At 44.3% G+C, this 19,572-nt stretch overlaps 1 protein-coding gene across 2 annotated transcripts in view; it reads left to right on the top strand.

The window, feature by feature from the left end:
* Nucleotides 1-3,897: 3,897 nt before the first annotated feature.
* shc3 (SHC (Src homology 2 domain containing) transforming protein 3) overlaps nt 3,898-19,572 on the top strand; it is a 66,744-nt gene continuing 51,069 nt past the window's right edge. For both annotated transcript variants that reach the window (XM_062484461.1, XM_062484463.1), the window contains exon 1: nt 3,898-6,253. In XM_062484461.1, coding sequence (XP_062340445.1) covers nt 5,642-6,253 — 612 coding nt within the window. In that variant the 5' untranslated portion in view covers nt 3,898-5,641. The remainder of the gene's footprint in view (nt 6,254-19,572) is intronic.

Genomic DNA, 19,572 nt, shown 5'->3' with positions numbered 1-19,572 from the left:
TGTTCTGGCCCAGGATCTCAGACACTAGTTTAGCTGCGCGCTGCTCTGTTTACTTCCACGCGAACAACAAAGGAGAAAGTTTGAACGTTTTTAAAGGGGTGATTGACTGGGTTTTTGGGGGGTATTTCACACTGTTCCTTAAGGTCTCCGAATAGGGTATGTAACATTGGTTGGGCTGAAAATGGCACGGGTGCTGTTCTATGCCCCCCGATACATCCAGTGAAATTAGGGTTGGGGGGGGGGGGGGAGAAGCCACCTCCCGGAAATGAGTCTGCAGGTTGGGATGTCTGAACATGCATATTTATTTGAATGAAACACAGTCAGGAACATGAAATAACGTTAGCCCCATTGACAATAAACTAGGCAAAATAATCACACATTCTACTTATGCTCTTGCGTTAGCAAGCTAAACTAGTTTACATGCCTACAGTCTAGGTGTTTTCGCTATCTAGCTGTTCTTGCATTCCTTGCAAATCAGCGTTAATAAAAAGCAGATGAGCTACAGTCTAGCTAACATTGACTAGACGGGCAAGGCTGATGTTTGTCTAGCGTAGAAGATCCCTGTGCAGTTCGACCCTCGACACATTTGCACGAACCATTTAACCAAGGACGGTTTTAAAAACCTGGGACAATGTAAAGCAGGATTTGCTATGAAGCTGTAAAGGAGGTACGTTCCGACCTTACGTTCATCACAACCGCAAGCTGTAGTATGATTTTGTCGGTAACAGTTATTAGCAATGCTAACGTATCCTGTATCTAGCACCTGCCTTTCTCCAGTTCTTTCAAATAGATAATCTAGACAGGCGTTAGCAATAGGCTAGACTGCTATTCTTTTTCTTGCAATTTTTTCGGAAGCTTCCCTTCTAATGCCGACTACAGCTAGTCTAGCTCTAGTCTTGCTAAGTAAGGTAGAGCTATGTTCAGAGGCGTTGTTAGACATAAAACTGTACTGGGGCAATCTTGCTGCGCACAATGCACTACTAGGCTATATAAACTCCCCTTGGACCACTATACAACAGTTGAGGGACGCAAGTTTGATATCACCTTTGGCAGGGACATCAATTGTTAATGCGAGCACGCGCATTTTTTTCACATTCATTTGGGAGCAAATAGTGTGTTTTTGAGCTTCATGTAATAATGTTTTTATGTTTTAGTCAAAATAAGATGATCTTTAGGTCTCATTTAGAAACTATCTCTAGTTTTGTAATGTTTTCTTAGCCTACCTCAATTCTGACTTGTGTGCCGCGTCCGACACCTGGACTTCTGTGTGCGTGCTGCAGTGGCTCTTCGGCCTGACATGGAATTCTGCATGCATCGGTTTGTGTTTTCGGTTAAAGACTTTTACAAGCCCTGATTGGGATTATCACTCTAAATGAATGCACTGACTAATAAAGTAAATTGTTAAAACTCAAACTTTAGATTTGTCTGGGGCACAGCAGATTTATACTGGGGCACGTGCCCCAGTAAAAAGGGTCTAACGACGCCCATGGCTATGTTGATGTGTTTAGAAACGTATTTAGCCTTCTACCAATGCTAGATACAGGAGACGTTAGCATTGCGAATAGGCTAACTGTTAGTTACTTACAGCTTGCGTTTGTGATGAGCATACGGTTGGAACAGCACCTCTTTTCAGCAACAGCGGCTTAGCAAATCCTTCTTTAAATTGTCCAAGGTTTTCATTCAAAAAGTCTTTGGTGAAATAGTTCGAGCAAATGAATAATTGAGTGTCGAACTTCACAGGGATCTTCTCATAGAAAAACATCAGCCATGCCCGTCGAGTGTCTGGTTCCTTGGGAAGATTATGAAAAGTGTCAGCATTCCCAGTAGCCTGGAACACTGCATTTACGATGGTCCATTTTCAAGTTACATACCCTATTCGGAGACCTTAACCCTTGTGTTCTCCTCGGGTCGTTCTGACCCATCAGTCATTGTGACCCACCGTCGTATTGCGACAACTTTACCGCATACAAAAACAAAGTGAAGCATTTTCTTTTAACCGTCGGGCTGTCTCAGACCCCCCACATTGCGAAGGTTAAAAGAAAAGTATTTTTATTTGTTTTTGTATTGGGTAAAATTGGGTAAACACAATGATGGTTCGTTATGAACCTTTGGGTCATGTGACCCGAAGGCAGCACGAGGGTTAAGGAACAGTGTGAAATACCCAAAAAACCCAGTCAATGACCCCTTTAAGTGGGTCTAGTAAGATTGACCTGGAGCAAAACCTTAAAAAGTGTATATATTGAACACTGACTGTAGTGGAAATCTGCACAGATTTTTCAACTGCTTAGTGCACCATAAGGTGGCCCTGAACCATCCCGAAGACTGCATCCAGCTAATTCCCCCATGCCATTCTGACATTTGTGAAGGCATGTGTGCAGGCATACTGTCATAGTGGTTTGCCACGCAAACACAATTCTCAGACTAGGTATGGCATTTGCTGGATCTGAGCTGTTAATTTCTATAGCCAGCCCCCTCACCCCTAGGCCCTAGTCTTTGAAACTATGGTTACTGTAAAAGTGCCTTTTTTAGGGAATTATCTTCCTTCCTGTTCACTTGTTTGTATGAGCAATCATGGAAAGGCTGAGTATATTTGCTATAGTGCGCAAATTATCGGTGGAATCCTCATACGTAGGATAGAATTGTATATTCAGGCTCATGGAAGGCTCAACACATCCCAAGTGACCACAAGATTAAAAAAAATCATTACTGCAATTTGTTATCATATTGGTCACATGTTAAAGGCATTCCCAGCTGTTCACTGTCTGTTGAGTAACTGTAAAAAAAAAAAACCTAAACAGACACGTTTTAAACGGTAAACCCTCTTGATTTAATTGATTGTACAGCCTTTTTCACAATCACAAAACAGTACAGAAATTTTAGGGTCTATTGGTTATCCACTGTATTATCTTATTCCTGTCTCAGTCTTAATAAACTAAGCAACTTAAGAGAGGACTTGACACAGTCACAATTATGAAGATTATCTTTCAAGGAACCCCCTCACACACACTTCTCTTTTTTATAATTCTCCGTCCCTTTTTGTATCTTTGATCGGGTGGCTTTTGTATTAACATTTTCGGTTTGTTAACACAATTGTGCACAGTTAGTATGATGAGGAATACATTAGGAAGTCCATACCCAATACTATTCCATTCAACCTATTCTGTATATCCATACTTTTTGGTGTTTGATTACCGTCTTTGTGTCATTCAAATCTTTGTCTTTTAGGACATGCTTAACTTGACTTCCCATAACCAAATACCTTTGGACTTAGTTGGAGATGCATATTATAAATGTATTATTAATTAGTATTAAAGTAGCACATCCAGTGCTGTTGTTTAGATACAGGTAAAACTATTTTTATATATGCAGAAGTTATGTTATCATATGCAAGGGCTTAATCCTGTAGGATATATAAATCAGCAAAACAACTAAAACCACTTGATCATTTTTGTATCTCTGTATCAAGTCTTCACATTTTGAATGTGAAGACTTCTATAATATCTTATTTGTGATAATAACATGTTACTGTTTGACATATTAATGGAATGTGCAGCTGACCACCCATCATATGAATGTGGAAAAATAGCCTTCACTGACACATTTTTAAAAGACAGGGGTGTTGCATTTTTGCAAAAAAAAAATCCCCAGTTGCATTCCGCCTGGTTACCATAATTTAATTATTTCACAATTTGCAGTCATATAAAACAGAATTATCAGAAAGCTGATGAAAAAAGGACCTGTTTTGTAGAAGTAGACAAGCTAAATAAATCAGCACCTGCATTTGGAATGGTCTCTTCCACTATTCTGCAAGCCTTCCCTGAATGAGTCATCCAGCTCTTCTCTTATTGGATAAGACCATTCCATCCCAAGGGATTGCCTTGCAGAGGCAGAAGGGCCTTGCTTCCATTCACAGAAACATTGGTATGCGAGCCTACAATTTCATTCACATAAAAGGCAAAATTATATTTGCCTCTTTTTATAACCAGATTTATGAAAGGTGCTTTTCATCTCTCTTTCTCTTTTTGCCTTTGTTTCTGAGGAGAAAGCAGACGTGCTTCCCTTTTTTTCTCTGTATCTGCCAGGCAAGAAGGAGAGATGTTGGGAGGGACTGCAGTGCGAAATCTGTAGCAGGATGCGAGGCAATGCTTATGAATGACTGTCAGTCCTACACGATCCTGGGGAAATTTTACATGAATGGCTTTTGGCTTAATGCAGCCGTACAGAGGCTTTCACTGTTGTTTTGATGAGACTGTGTCTGGTTGCTGTTCTGTGCTGCTGCTGCTGTGTGTTCAGTCAACTGCATGTGACTCATGTTCACGTTGTGTTTTTGCGTTAAGTAATTATTCACTAAGATAATTCAGGACAACTAGCTTGGTTTCTGTGGAAAGCTGAGAAAGAGTACATCAGAGATGCGTGGTATGATTTATTTGTTTCATAATGGATGGAAATTAGGTTGAGGGACATTTGACAAACAGACTAAACCAGAGATCTATTGTTTGATGTTTGAATTGCTCATTATAAAATGTGAACTGTTAAAGCAGAACACATACATGTATTATCTAGGTACATTTCTGAAAAACAAGTCTAAATGAAGGGCCATGCATAGTTAAAAAAAAAAAAAATAGCTGTGATAATGAAGATTCTTTTGTATTTAATATAAACATTTGTCATAATTCGCTTTAAATTTATTGACCAGAATTGACCATTTCAGTGTTCCTAATTTAATAGCATGGTACTTTAACCAGTAATATCATGTAGGCACTGAATCAACCAAATCTGTTGTACTAAAGAGAAACAGAAATATGACAGATAGTAGGCTATGCTTATCCATTTTATTCATCCATCTAATAGATACATAAGACCATTTGATCCACTTTGAATTTCATTTTGCCGTTCATAGAAACATATATTGTAGATCTTAGTTGTGATAAAGACTTAATTAGATAATTATATGTTTATTATATTTTTAATCTGATTATTTTGCAGGGGTATTCTTTCCTGTTTCACACCGATGGCAGAATTTTTAAAAGAGTAGCATTCCTGTAGTGAAAAGGAAATATCAGTCTGGGAAATTTAAAATTGATTGGTTATAGTGGGAGGATTTTATTTCCAACAGGAAGTGATTTGCAGTGTTCAGTGAGCCTTTTGTTGTGAAGGTTTTCTCAGATCTGTGAGTCATGCTGTAGCTGGGAGCCGGCACGCAACAGTCAGAGAGCGTTTGCGCGCGCTCGCTTGCAGTGTCCTCCATCAACATACCTCACTCTTTCTCTCTTTCTTTTTGTCTGGAGCTTGATCTCGATCTGGATCTCATCTTTGGAACCTAGCAAGAATCCTGGCTGCTTACGATACCTTTTTTTGTCTTTTCATCCATATTATGGCTTGGCTTTCTTTCAGTTTCTTTTCCACCAGTGGATTCTATTACTGCCTTGAATCCCCCTTACGACAGCCCCAGCGACAGCAGAAGAAGCAGGAGCAGCAGCCCGCCTCTAGTGTATCTTCAACAGAATTATAGTCGCCCTGGCCTGTGATTGTTACTAGGCGTTTGCTGCGTCTCCACTATGTTGAAGGAGAGGCTAGCTGTTTGGGCGCTTCATCTGCCAGTGTGTTTGTAAGGGCAGGCAACAAGGAGAAGGAAAAGGGTATGCTTCACCGTACCAAATACAACCGCTTCAGGAATGAGTCAGTGACATCCGTAGATGAGCTTATCCACGACCTTTCCATGAACCCCAAGTTCTCGGCTGCCCCCACATCCTCTGCAGAGCCCCCCTACTCCCCCCAGGCTGAGGTGCTCTCCCCAACCACTACCGCCTCTGAACCCGAGGATGGAGGCACCACCCTCTGCACCTTCATCAACAAGGTGTCCAACCTGAAATTCACCAATTCAGGCAGCCTGCTGAACATCAAGGGCCTCCCATCTGCTGTCAAGGACCTGGCTGTGTCCAAGTTCCAGGGGGGTGGGGGTTCCAGCTCTGGTTCTGGCAACTCTGGCCACAGTGTGTCAGCAGCTGCCTCGGGTGGCAGTTTCCTCTGCAGCTCGGCCTTCTCTGGACCTCCCTGCTCCCAGTCCCATCAGGAGCCAGGCAACATGAGCAGCAGCGGGAAGAAGGGCAGGCTGGAGGAGCTCCAGCAGGGAGGGGAGGACTGGAACCCTGGGGGCAATGGTAGAGGTAATGGACTGGTGAACAAGCCCTCCAGAGGATGGCTACACTCTAGTGAGAAGATCTCTGGACCCGGCGTGACATACATTGTAAAGGTGGGTCTCTTTTCTGTTTATTTTTTCTTTCTTTCTCTCCCCATTTCTCTATTTTCCCCTCAATGACTGATCCAAGCTGCGTGAAAAAGAAGACACTGTAGTTCGGTGCCACATCGCGTCGTGCCCTTGTGTGGGTGTCGATATGCAAGGGCTTTAGGTGGAGAGGAGGAACCAGAAAATAAACATTGAATAATTCAGGAAACAGGGAAGGTCATCATCTGAAAAAAAGCCTGCAAGAGAGAGAAGCCTTTGATGGCATAACAAAAAAACAGCTCTCTAACATGCACCCAAGGCTTCCATTACAGTACAGTTAGCATCATTTCCAATTTGGCTCATTGCCTTCCTTGTTACATTGTGTCATCTTCCATATCTTGCCAAGGGTATATATTAAAAAAAACACATTGTGTTTATTGAAAACTGATTGCAGCTTTGCCTCTTGTAGTGATAAAAGGCAATGCCTGACATGCAGTAAAAAGCTTGTCTCCATCTTGACTCAAAACCAGATCAATGCTAGTGTATGAAATGCCCAACCAATAAAACATAGAAAAACTTGTAGGCTGAACCAAGTGATACACAACTGTAGTAACAATAAAATAGAATGACAATTTAATCATGGTGCGGTTGAAACTATCTGCAATGGAATGGAACCCAATGCAATCGTAATTTAATAGTAAAACATTGAACCACAACAAGCAGTTAACATTTCTTTCACACAGACACAGACAATCTGTCAGAGAATTTCTGTGAATGGGATTTTAGAGACACAAAAAAAAAAAAAATTGTTTGTAATTTGTTTGTTCGTGTGTAATGTTGGGAAAGTAATGTATACAGTATTTACTGTAAAGCCTTCTGATGTAGCAGTTTACTGATATCACATAGGGGAAATAGGGCAGGTCCACAATCTTGTTACTCCATTAACAGTTTGGTTCTGGGGGCCTGAGTATGGTGCAACCCATTCAGTCAATACAGCGAAAGTGGTCACACAGAGAGGGTGGAAATGCGTCTGTCCTTCAGCTTTCCTATGGCCTGTGTTTGTATCGAGTTCAGCGTGCAATTGTGCTTGCAGCACTTTTAATTAATGTGCTCACACCATGCACTATTAGTTTAAGGGGACAATGATTGACAGTGACAGCATTTTCTCTCACACTCATCCTACACAGTCCCACTGTTGCTGCCAAAGCCTAAATGCCTATTTCTCTTAAATTCCTCTTTCTAATCTGACCTGCTGCACTTGATGAAGGACTGTGAGGTAGACTTGAAATGAAAGTGTACACATTCCTAAAGCTAATAAGCTATTGTTCTTTCATTTTGGGAAGCCGTTTGGGAACAATCGCAAATTCTGCACCATTGTTTATATTTTTCCATAGGGACTGTGTATGAGGTGTGTGAACCTACTGTCTGCAACACATAGATTACTAAAACCATTCATCATTTTCCATACTTCCTTTCCTTTTCCATAGAGATCCATGTTTCTCTCACTCTGACCGAGTGTTTGATTGTCTAAATGTGTACACACTCAAAGGACTATTCCCTCTGTCCATTATTGCCACAGAAGTGTTCCTAGTTAGATACTGGTCACTTAGCATACTGATTATTGATCAACCATCTCTGTATTCGCCATAGATTTGAAACTTGGATGCCATGATGATTCTGTGTTGAATCTACCATCTTACATTGAAGATGTGTTTGTCCACAATACACTAAATGTGTAAATCATACAGCACAGTTTTGTGTGGTCTGGTCTGGGGTAAGACAAAGGGAGGGCCATAATCTTTAAATACAGATAAGAGATGTAAACACCACAAGAGAGGAACCCTGCGAAATGAGAATATATTTGTCACTGACTGTATTGTGTGATAATCTGGGTTCTGGGTGAATGCACTTCACAAATTTGAATTAATTCAAATTTAAGATTAATTTGGACTGACAAAAAGTTATGTGTTGATTATGACATATCTTGCAATCTCTCAAGTTGATCTGTCCCTAATGTGTATAGGTATCCTTCTACTATTTATGGTATTCAGCTGGTTCACACTAGCCTGGTCCTAACCAGACTCTCGTACATTTAATTTGTACCGAGTTTGGCCTCGCTCCATTGACAAGCGTTGACTTCCTTGTAGGCGGGTACACTGGTGAAGTTTAAAACTATTGGATCTGCCCAGAGCCACTCTGATCTGCCATAACCAATCGCTAGCGTTCGCCTTAGCCAATTCCTTCACCACTACTGTAACAGAGCTAGCTGCCGTAGCTGGAAAATCAAACTGTTCCCGAACCCCGTGGGGAGGAGGGCCACAACATCATGGCCACCAACAAAACTCAAACTTGTTCTTGCTCTGGCTTTAGCTTATGGATAGTCGGCAGCGTTGCCACAACGGACCGAATGGCTTTGTTCGCATCTTTCTCCGCCGCCATTACGGAACTACAACACAAACTAGCGCACGACAGCCACTCCCTCTGCTCGCTGATTGGCCGGTAGAAAATTAACCGGAGACATCTGTCTTACTTACCTCATGGCCAGACCAAGTACAGAAGCAAAATCAAAATTGAGCGGAAGTACGTACGAGGGCAGAGCCAGGCTAGGTTCACACTTGATAGGCAAACAAATACACATTAAGTGTTTAGCGCTTTTATCAATCAAATACATAGTATGTTTTTTTAACCATGGCACTGTAGTCCATCCATACTTGTCTGTTGGAGAAGTCTGAATGTTCTGCTCCTTTATACACTTTCAACTTTCAATAGTGTTTGCGAGTAAAGAAGACCTCATTAAGTACAAATATTTTATCCAAAGTGCATATAAAAATAAAAGTACACCTTCACAGCTCTTTGTGATGGTGTGTCAATTTCTCTGTCTCGTACAAAGGCTAAATATATACAACATCCAGGGGTGTCTCAAATTGTTTTGTCTCAAATTGTTGTGTCTCAAATCCTGTTGTTTGTCCTGTTTGGTTTCTGCCACATTCTGAGTCTGACTGAAGACAAGGGAAACTCATAATTTTTTAAAATAAGGACAAACTGTTCCCTGCTAGTGATATTAGTCAGAGGAGGTGCTGTACTGTATGTGGGTGGATGGATGGATGCTCTACAGCATGGGATACAGAGACAATCTTAAATTAGACCCGGCTGAACAAACAGGTGTGCATCGGTTCAAATTCAATTTACCAGACCACAAGTCCAAAATCTGCTGTATCTAAGTTTGATGGAGCATGGCATGTAGGCATGGCCTGACATAGCCCACAGTATAGAGTTGCAGCAGGATTAGGACAAAGATGTCTTTCGAAGTCTGGCGTTCAATGCATGAGCCAACCAAGTTATGCTTAGCTAACAAATATTATGCATATGTTGTTCAAACCTATTTATATATTTGATTGCTTCCTTGTGTAATATAAATCTAAGGTAACACTTCATATTACAGGAGAGAGCTTTACTATAACCACATAAGAGTTGTGCTCAAAGGGGTGCTTGGTGGCACATAGAAAATTACAGTGTTTAATAACAGGCTGTTCCACAATGTAATATCATGTTAATTGGTAATAGAAGTAGTAAGTAATAAGTTGTTCATATTCTAACATTGGTTATTACTAGTGCACAGTGCCCGTGATGCAGTTGGTGATTAAGATGTCAGTGAAACCGTGATACAATTGGTGGCAAACATACAGATTCCTGGAGTTTTGGATAGATAGTGCAGTGCCCATGATGCAGCTTGTGATGACAGTTCTACTCAGTGGTTTTGGTACCTATATTTATCAGATCACAATTGAAATTCAAGTCATCTCTGAAGGACTTGTTCAACCTCCACATCTATTCTAGTCAAATTGCCAATGCTGTGGTAGCCTACATTCATGCATATTATTATTTAGCCTTCATTTGTCTGCTGTTTCCTACATTATAAATTGCTTATGTTATGTTGACTATACTACAGTATAGTCAATAGTATTCTCTATTAAATTGTCTTACCACCACAAACCTCTAAACATTTCATTAATAACAGAAGTCATTACATGCACAATGGTTGAGCCAGTTGTCATGATTGTAGGCCTAATTCACCATACAGCACTTTTACATTTGCAATGCGCTGGCAGTTTTGACAACAGTAAACCAATTAATTTAGTATATCCACTTTATATTGTTGTTCTGTTCGCTAGCCAGCCCCTTTGAAAGTAGCTGAATATCGGTTGTAAAAGTGAATTTGCTTCTAAATAACTAAACAGAATTTCCCCTATTTTCTTTACCATGCTTAGTTTCATTTCATTGGGTGTGCTTTGCCTTCGGCAAGGGCACAACCTTTGTTCTCTCACATATATATTTATTTATTATTATTATTTATTTTCGCCCCCCTAAGGATCAGTCAATATTTGGACTACATACACAACGGCGGTGTCAAAAGGTTCGTCTTGGTAGCGATTGCGTTGGTTGTATTTTTATTTACGTTCCGTTGCATGGTTTAAGTAGAAATTGCGTTTTTGTGGCGAAAAGTGAAGCTAACGGTGGCTAATTTGCTAGCCACAGTCACTGACGTTACTAACGTCACTACGTCACGAAAACACGCGTGACTACCTGTAGCAGAACAGTCGTTTCGCATCTGTTAACTTGGGGGATAGCTAGGCTAACTATAGCTTTACTGCAAGGCAGCTGCAGAAACGCCACAGGTAAAGAGGCCAGGGTGATAACTATTTACTCATTTTACTTTGTGATGTGAAACACAATTGTGAAATGTAATGTACAATATTAGCTGATATTATTAAGGAAGTAGTCCCACATCTACTTTCGGAAACGGTAGTCTACTATTTCACTGAAGCATTAGCATCATGACATTAGCCTCTGTTGCCCGGGCAACACATACTACAGTGGTCTATGATGCATCTGTTTTCAATCGTTAAAATAAACATTCCTCACAAATACATTTTCGTTGTAGGATTTATTATGACATTACATTACAAGTAAACGATTTGTTGGTGACATTATCATTACCTGTGGTTTCAAACCAGTGTTGCTCACTGCAATGCTGTAGCCTACGCGAGACACACTACAAAAACATCTACACAGCTGTTTAGGAAGTCAAACGGCGACAGAACATGTTCGGCACTCCCCTTACTTAAATCAAGTCTTTCAATAGGTGAAACTATCTGACTACTAACCTGAACTTCATTGCCACAGCCTAAACTTTGTCAATCTGTTCAAGAAAATAATTTGTAAAAATTAATAATTAATTTCAGCCTAAACCGTACAACGGAACGTTAAATCGAATTCAACCAACGCAATCGCTACCAAGACGAACACAGCAGTAGTCTAGTACTGTACTGTAGTAGAATTTACCGGGGCAGCTTCTCCACACAGGGCTATATCACATTTTGCGTTGTTACTGACAATGATCGCTACCAGTGAGCTTTTTTATGAATGAGCGATTTTCCACTAAATAAATGTCAAGCTTATTTACGTTTTTGGGGGCATATTTTCAGTTAGCAGATGGTACTGTTTGAATCGCGATTCCATCTTCTACTGCCGGTAACGTCGTAGAATAATCTTCAAAGGGGGTTCTTTATTCATGAATGAATGCAATATGAGTAGGCTACATGCCTGCAATATCACGAGAAGGGAAAACTTAAAAGGACGTTTAAGTCATAGAGATTAGGTACATTTTTACACCGGTCTGCCAAATGTATTCGTTGATTCAGCTATGAGGCTGCCTCTTGCAGGGGAAATGAGAAGACATCATATTTCATTCTACACTTCACTTGTATTTTGAGTTGTAAATAATCAATCAGAAAACAAAAGAATACGCTCACACGTCGAATTGATAGGCTCCCAATTTGATAGGAGCTCTGAAAAAGAGCAGTTCTGAGAATCAAAAAAAGATGCTTTTAAATCTATGTAATCTTTATAAATTATAAGTAGGCCCTAAGCATTTTTATATAAAATATACCAAATATCAGTTGTAAAAATGTCATAAAAAAACGGACCCCTGTGCAACTGACGCAAGCAAGCAAGCACACCCTACAATTTCCCCAGAAATTGTACCCTCTCTAGTTTTACTTTGTGATGTGAAACACAATTATGAAATGTAATGTACAATATTAGCTGATATTATTAAGGAAGTAGGCCCACATCTACTTTTGGAAACGGTAGTCTACTATTTCACTGAAGCATTAGCATCATGACATTAGCCTCTGTTGCCCGGGCAACACATACTACAGTGGTCTATGATGCATCTGTTTTCAATCTTTAAAATAAACATTCCTCACAAATACATTTTCGTTGTAGGATTTATTATGACATTACATTACAAGTAAACGATTTGTGGGTGAAATTATCATTACCTGTGGTTTCAAACCAGTGTTGCTCACTGCAACGCTGTAGCCTACACGAGACACTACAAAAACATCTACACAGCTGTAGGAAGTCAAACGGCGACAGAACATGTTCGGCACTCCCCTTACTTAAATCAAAAGTCTATCTAACTGCTAACCTTAACTTCATTGCCACAGCCTAAACTTTGTCAATCTGTTCATGAAAATAATTAATTTCAGCCTAAACCGTACAACGGAACGTTAAATCCAATTCAACCAACGCAATCACTACCAAGACGAACACAGCAGTAGTCTACTGTACCGTAGTAGTACAATTTACCGGGGCAGCTTCTCCACACAGGGATAGCGCACTTTGCGTTGTTACTGTTGTTACTTAATGATCGCTACCAGTGAGCTTTTCATGAAAGCGATTTTCCACTAAATAAATGTCAAGCTTATTTACGTTTTTAGGGGCATATTTTCAGTTAGAAGATGGTACTGTTTAAATCGCGATTCAATCTTCTACTGCCGGTACTGTAACGTCGTAGAATAATCTTCAAAGGGGGTTCTTTATTCATGAATGAATGCAATGAGTAGGCTAAATGCATGAAAATATCACGAGAAGGGAATAACTTAAAAGGACGTTTACGTCATAGAGATTAGGTCCATTTTTACACCGGTCTGCCAAATTTATTCGTTTTGATTCAACGATGAGGATGCCTTTTGCAGGGGAAATTAGAAGATCTATTTCATTCTACACTTCACTCGTATTTTCAGTTGTAAATGAGCAGCAAAAAAAATGCTTTTAAATCTATGTAGTCTTTATAAATAATAAGTATGCATTTTTATATAAAATATACAGAAATATCAGTTCAGTCATTCAAAAACGGACCCCTGTGCAACCGACGCAAGCAAGCACACCCTACAATTTCCCCAGAAATTGTACCCTCTCTAGTTGCAAATGCCGTTGTTAATCCCATTAGGTCAATCACAGTAGCCTACTGCACTCCGTTGGATTATAAAAAGGACACCTGCAAAATATTAACTTTGCAGAGTGGCCGGTTCTTGAGTTGAGACATTCGTAGGAAACTCGCTGCAGACCAGAGGACCCATCAGAGTGAAGGGGCTGTGACGCGAAGAGAGCAAGCCAAGCTGTGGCAATGTTTTTTTATTTTTTATTATTTGATGTCGAAATGCTTATCCAATCAACGTCAATCGCGGCACTGCACTCTGTTGGGTTATAAAGAGGACACATGCAGAATATGAATTTGTTCACACACACAGATTCCTGGCATTATTGGAAAGATACAATACAACGCCATTGTAATGTAAAGTGTAACCATACGGTCAGAAACCTGGATGCTTGACCATAACAGAGATACTGGGATGTAAACAAAAGATCGATTGCACTGAAATGTTCAATTCAGTTTTAGGATGTCTAAACCACGGAACAAGTCGGGAACACGAGTTGAAGATTTTAAAACTTAGAGAATGACTTAGGCAGCAGGAAAGGGAGCAATATTTTGATACTAAGGTGGTGAAGATTGGGACTGAATCATCAATTTATAGACCCTTGGGCACAAATGTTTGATGGGACCCTAGCCAAATTGGTTTGGTGGTCAGGCTTTTTTTCCTTCTTTAATAAATCCGACATAGCATACTGGACACAGAATAGCTCTTATTAATTTTCAGAATCAGAATGGGATTTATTCGCCATGAAAGTTTGCACAGACAAGGAATTTGCTTTGGCATACAATAAACATATAGGAACCTTAAATTTAAATATGTGGTCTATCTATACTAAGGGTACATAAACTAGCAAAACTAAGTGGAATTAGAATTAAAATAAAATATACAATAAAATAAAATATAAGTTGCCGTAATTTACAATATAAAAATACAAATATTACAAAAAATACATATGTGCAAGATACAATTTTGTAATGCAGTGCAAAATGCAATGTGTTTTAAGACATGAAGTCATTAAAGTCAGTGTGAACCCTTGGCCTTGTTGAAGAGGCCATCCGCGGAAGGGTTTTTGTGGCGTGAGGTTTTGGTCCTGATGGACCGCAGCCTTCTGCCGGAGGGGAGGGACTGAAACAGGGAGTGTCCAGGGTGGGAGGAGTCGGCCACAATCTTCCTCGCTCGCCTCAGGGTCCTCGAGGTGTGCAGGTCCTCGAGGGTAGGAAGATTGCAGCCAATCACCTTCTCAGCAGTGCGGATGATACGCTGCAGCCTGCTCTTGTCCTTGGCAGTGGCGGCAGCGTACCAGATGGTGATGGAGGAGGTGAGGATGGACTCAATGATGGCTGTGTAGAAGTGCACCATCATTGTCTTTGGCAGGTTGAATTTCTTCAGCTGCCATAGGAAGTACATCCTCTGTTGTGCTTTCTTGGTGAGGGAGCTGATGTTCAGTTCCCACTTGAGGTCCTGGGAGAGGATAGTGCCCAGGAAGCGGAAGGACTCCACAGTGTTGACTGGGGAGTCTCACAGGGTGATAGGGGTGAGTGGGGCTGTATTCTTCCTGAAGTCCACAACCATCTCCACTGTCTTGAGAGAATTGAGGTCTAGGTTGTTCTGGCTGCACCAGGTCACCAGGTTGTCCGCTTCCCACCTATAATCAGACTCGTCTCCACCAGATTTGAGCCCAATGAGGGTGGTGGAGTTTGACGGACGGATGACTGGAGGTGCAGCTGTTGGTGTACAGGGAGAAGAGCAGAGGGGAAAGGACGCAGCCCTGGGGTGATCCTGTGCTGATCGACCGGGAGTCAGAGACTTGTGTTCCCAGCTTAACGCACTGCTTCCTGTCAGACAGGAAGTCTGTGATCCACCTGCAGGTGGAATCAGGCACGTTAAGCTGGGAGAGCTTGTCCTGAAGCAGGGCGGGGATGATGGTATTGAAGGCAGAGCTGAAGTCCACAAACAGGATCTTGGCGTAGGATGCTGGGGAGTCCAGGTGCTGTAGGGTGAAGTGGAGGGCCATGTTAACTGCATCGTCCACAGACCTGTTGGCTCTGTAGGCAAACTGCAGGGGGTCCAGTAGTGAGCTGGCGAGCACATGTTGAGCCTCATTGATGCTAGCCTGTGGAGGCATGTAGACGCCGACCAGAATGAATGATGCAAACTCACGTGGTGAGTAAAAAGGTCTACAGTTAATAAAAGATGATTCCAGATCAGGAGAACAGTGCTGCAGAATCACTGTCACATCTTCACACCAGCCACTGTTAATGTAAAAACAAATACCACCGCCATTCGTTTTGCCAGAAAGCAGCGAGTCACGATCCGCTCTCAGCAGTTTAAAACCTGTTAGCTGTAGCGTAGAGTCTGGGATCAGTTCACTCAGCCATGTCTCCGTAAAGCACAAAACGGAAGATGAATGGAAGTCTCTGTTTTTCCACACCAGTACCTGAAGTGCGTCCAGTTTGTTGCTCAGCGTACGCACGTTGGAGAGAAATATCCCCATTAACGCTGTGCATGCCCCGCGCTGGCGGAGGCGCACCAATGCTCCGGCTTGTTTACCTCTCCTACGACGTTTCGCTGCTAGGACAAAGCCGAGGGTGGCTTTGACTATAATTCCCACTAATTCTGCCGCTGGAAGCAGAAAAGTGGGAAATAAATCCACAGGAGTTGTAGTCCTGATGTTTAGAAGTACTTCTCTTGTTAGAGAACCCCGGAAATCTTGGCAGAACACTAAATTAATAGACGAAACTAGACAAAAAAATCGCGCACCCAACGACCGCGGCTGCCATCATCGGCGCCATCTTGGATTTTGGAGGGCACTGTACCTCATTGGAAAATGTAGTAAAAAGTAACCATTGAAAGTAACTGTTACAATACCATGGCTAGCCTTTAGCCTATGTCAGACGGACATTCGTCCTGATATTACTGATGTACAGCTCAGTGCTAATACAGTGGAAACTTAGATCCTCTTCCTCCATACACCTGTCTGTCCCCTCTGCCCGTCTCACCATCATGGGGAGTAGAGCATTCAGCCGCTCCGCTCCCCGTCTCTGGAACTCACTACCACCCCAACTCTAATATTGATTAATTCCCCCATTTCAAATCACAACTCAAAACACCTCTTTACTACTGCCTATTCCACGTAAGGTAATTTGCACTGCTTCCTTCTGTTGTTTTTAATGTTGTTATATTTCAAATTTTTCTGCTGCTTTTAATGTTTTTTACATACCTCTGGACGGTGTCCTTGAGTGCCGAGAAAGGCGCCTTGGAAAATAAAATTGATTATTGGGTGTGCTCAAGCCTTTGGCGAGAGGCGAAGCCGCTTCGCGGCTTGGCCACCAATAACACATTATTTAGGCACTTATTAAGGCGTGGCTGCCGGATTTGGAGTGAATGAGTTTCTGTAGAGACTCGAAGGGGCTGAGAGGAGAATTGAGGCGGAATAGGAAGATGGGAACTGCGGGCCCACTCTGATTGGTCTTGCTGCGTTTCAGAGAGAAAATGAGTGTGTTGGGGGAGTGTAGGGTGATGTCAGAGACGCATGGGTGAGCAGAAGGGTCGAAAGTGGAGGAGGTGGACATGAATTCTGAGCACCTCAGAAAGCCGAAGAAAGCCAGGAGGAACATAGCCTCCAGGGTGGAGTCAGTGGAAGGGGAGGAGTAGCCAGACCGCAGTGTGGTGATGCAGGTGGCTAGTAGGTCGGCAGTGAGGGGGAGTCGTGCAGAGGGAGAGCGGGGTTCCAGGCGCTTCAGACCCTTCATGAGAAGGGAGGTCTGGCTGTTGGGAGAGACGAGAGAGAGAGAGTCGGCAATGGTGTTGTGGTGACCGGGGATGTGAGCGGCTCTGATTATGAACTGATGTGTGACTGAAAGCCAGGTGAGGCGACGGATGAAGGGCATGGCGGTGATGGAGTCTGATCGGCCTTTGTTGATCCAGGAGACGACAGCAGTGTTGTCGGAGTGGATGAGGATGGATTGGCGTGACCATTCATGGCCCCAGAGGAGGGCGGCGATGATGATGGGGTAGACCTCGTGAAGTGCAGATGAGAGGGCCAGTGAGGGAGAAGGGCAGGAAGGGAACTCAGAAGGCCATGGGGAGGAGAACCAGCGGCCGTTATAATAGCAGCCGAAACCAGAAGAGGGGGCGGCGTCAGTGAAGAGCTGCATGTCGTTGGGGTTGGATACAAGATCGTTATAAAAGAAAGTGATGCCGTTCCAGTGGGAAAGGAGATGATGCCAGAGCTCCAACTCCATGAGACAGGAAGCGTCCAATGTGATGGAGCGACTGTACGGATGAAGCCAGGAGGAGGAGGTGGGAAATGAAGGAGCGGCCTTGGGGGATGATGCAGAGGGCGTAGTTCAGATGGCCGAGAAGGGAGAGGAGTTGGCGCAGTTGGGGGTGATCAGGTAATTGGAAAGAAGGAGCGTGATGCGGTCCAGTTTGTCGGTGGGGAGTGAAGCTTTGAAAGCCACGGAGTCCAGTGTGATACATAGGAACTCCAGTGTTGTAGCTGGCCCTTCTGTCTTTTCCAGGGAGAGGGGGACACCCAGTTGTGAGAACACCGTGGTGAGAGCGTGGAGGCCTTGCGCCGGTGGGGATGAAGGGGGGCCGATGGTGAGGAAGTCGTCCAGGAGATGGACTAAGAAGGGAACCTTGGACTCATTGAGGAGGATCCAGCAGAGTGCTTCGGAGAGGCAGTCGAATAAGCGTGGGCTGCTTTTGCAGCCGAATGCCAGTCGGACGGCAAAGTAGTAGGAATCCTCCCAGCAGACCCCAAAGAAAGCCCAGTAGTCTGGGTGGATGGGAAGGACCTTGAAGGCGGTCGTGATGTCGGCCTTCGCCAGCCAGGCGCCGCGGCCGGCCAGGCGGATGGCGTGGTCGATGGTGGTGTAAGCCAGGGAGTAGTCCGGGCTGGGGATCAAGCTGTTTATGCTGGGGACGGGGCCGCGACGGGGAGCAGAGAGGTCGATCACAAGCCTCTGCTTGCCCGAGTACTTCCGGGTGGCGACGCCGATGGGGCTCACCCGGTAGACAGGGAACGGGGGAGAGGCGAACGGGCCAATCATGAAGCCCCGAGACACCTCCTTGGCCAACAGGGCAGAGACCACGGCGGGGGCCTCGAGCGCCGAGCGGAGGTTTGGGCAGGCAAACGAGCAAGCAGGCAAGGACACCAGGCCGGGGGAGAAGCCTAGGACCAAGCCGGAGGGAGCAGGAGGAACCGCACAGCGGCGGGGTCGGGGTGGCGGCGGAGGGCCGCAGCCAGGGCAGGGACGACGATGGGGGTGGACAAATGGGCAGACAGTCAGGGGGCCGGCCGGGGGGGTCAAGGGAGCAGGAGGAGCGGGAGTGGGCCCCACCGCAGAAGGAGCAGACGTGGAGGCTCCGGCAGGACGACAAGGAGCAAGACCCGGCGTTGAAATTATTGCAGATCATGCGCCCCTTCTGCATCAGGATGGGGCGGCCCCGGCGGTCGGTGCCCGCAGGGCCGGACATGAGGGGCTGGACGTGGTAGGTGTAGAAGCCGGAGCCCCCGAACTGCAGGGCGAGCTGCAGGACCGAGGTGAGGTAGTCGTCCAGCTCCGCACGGCGCCCGGGAAAGGAGGAGCAGACGACGTCCCGGTACAGGGAGAAGGCGTAGGCAAACTCCGCAGGTGTGAGCTCCCGGCGCCGGGCGGGGTCGGGGTGACGGAACAAGACGGGGCCGCAGGTCCCGTCAATGGTACGGGGGGCGGAAACCTGGGAGGGGAGGAGAAGGTCAGCCAGGTCCACATAGTTACCCAGCAGGATGGCGGCCCGGAGGGCAGAAGACATGGGGGAAGGCCGGGAGGCAGAGGGGGCCGCGAGGCGGACCGGGGGAGGCGCCGTGGCCAGCGTGAAGGGAGGGGCGGGCAGGGGACCGGCAGGAAGGGCAGCAGCCAGGGCGGGGGGGGCGGCCGGAGCGGAGCCATCTGCAGAGGAAAGAACAGAACACACAGTCAGGGGAGCAGGGCCCGGAGCAGGCGCGGCCAGGACTAGGCACGCAGGGGCAGGCACGGGGCAGGGGGGCGCCATAGAGGCGAGGAACGCCGCAAA

The sequence above is a fragment of the Osmerus eperlanus genome, chromosome 18 (assembly GCF_963692335.1).
Source record: "Osmerus eperlanus chromosome 18, fOsmEpe2.1, whole genome shotgun sequence".
NCBI lineage: Eukaryota > Metazoa > Chordata > Actinopteri > Osmeriformes > Osmeridae > Osmerus > Osmerus eperlanus.
The sequence above is the reverse complement of the archived record's forward strand: the minus strand, read 5'-3'. Positions and strand labels throughout refer to the sequence as shown.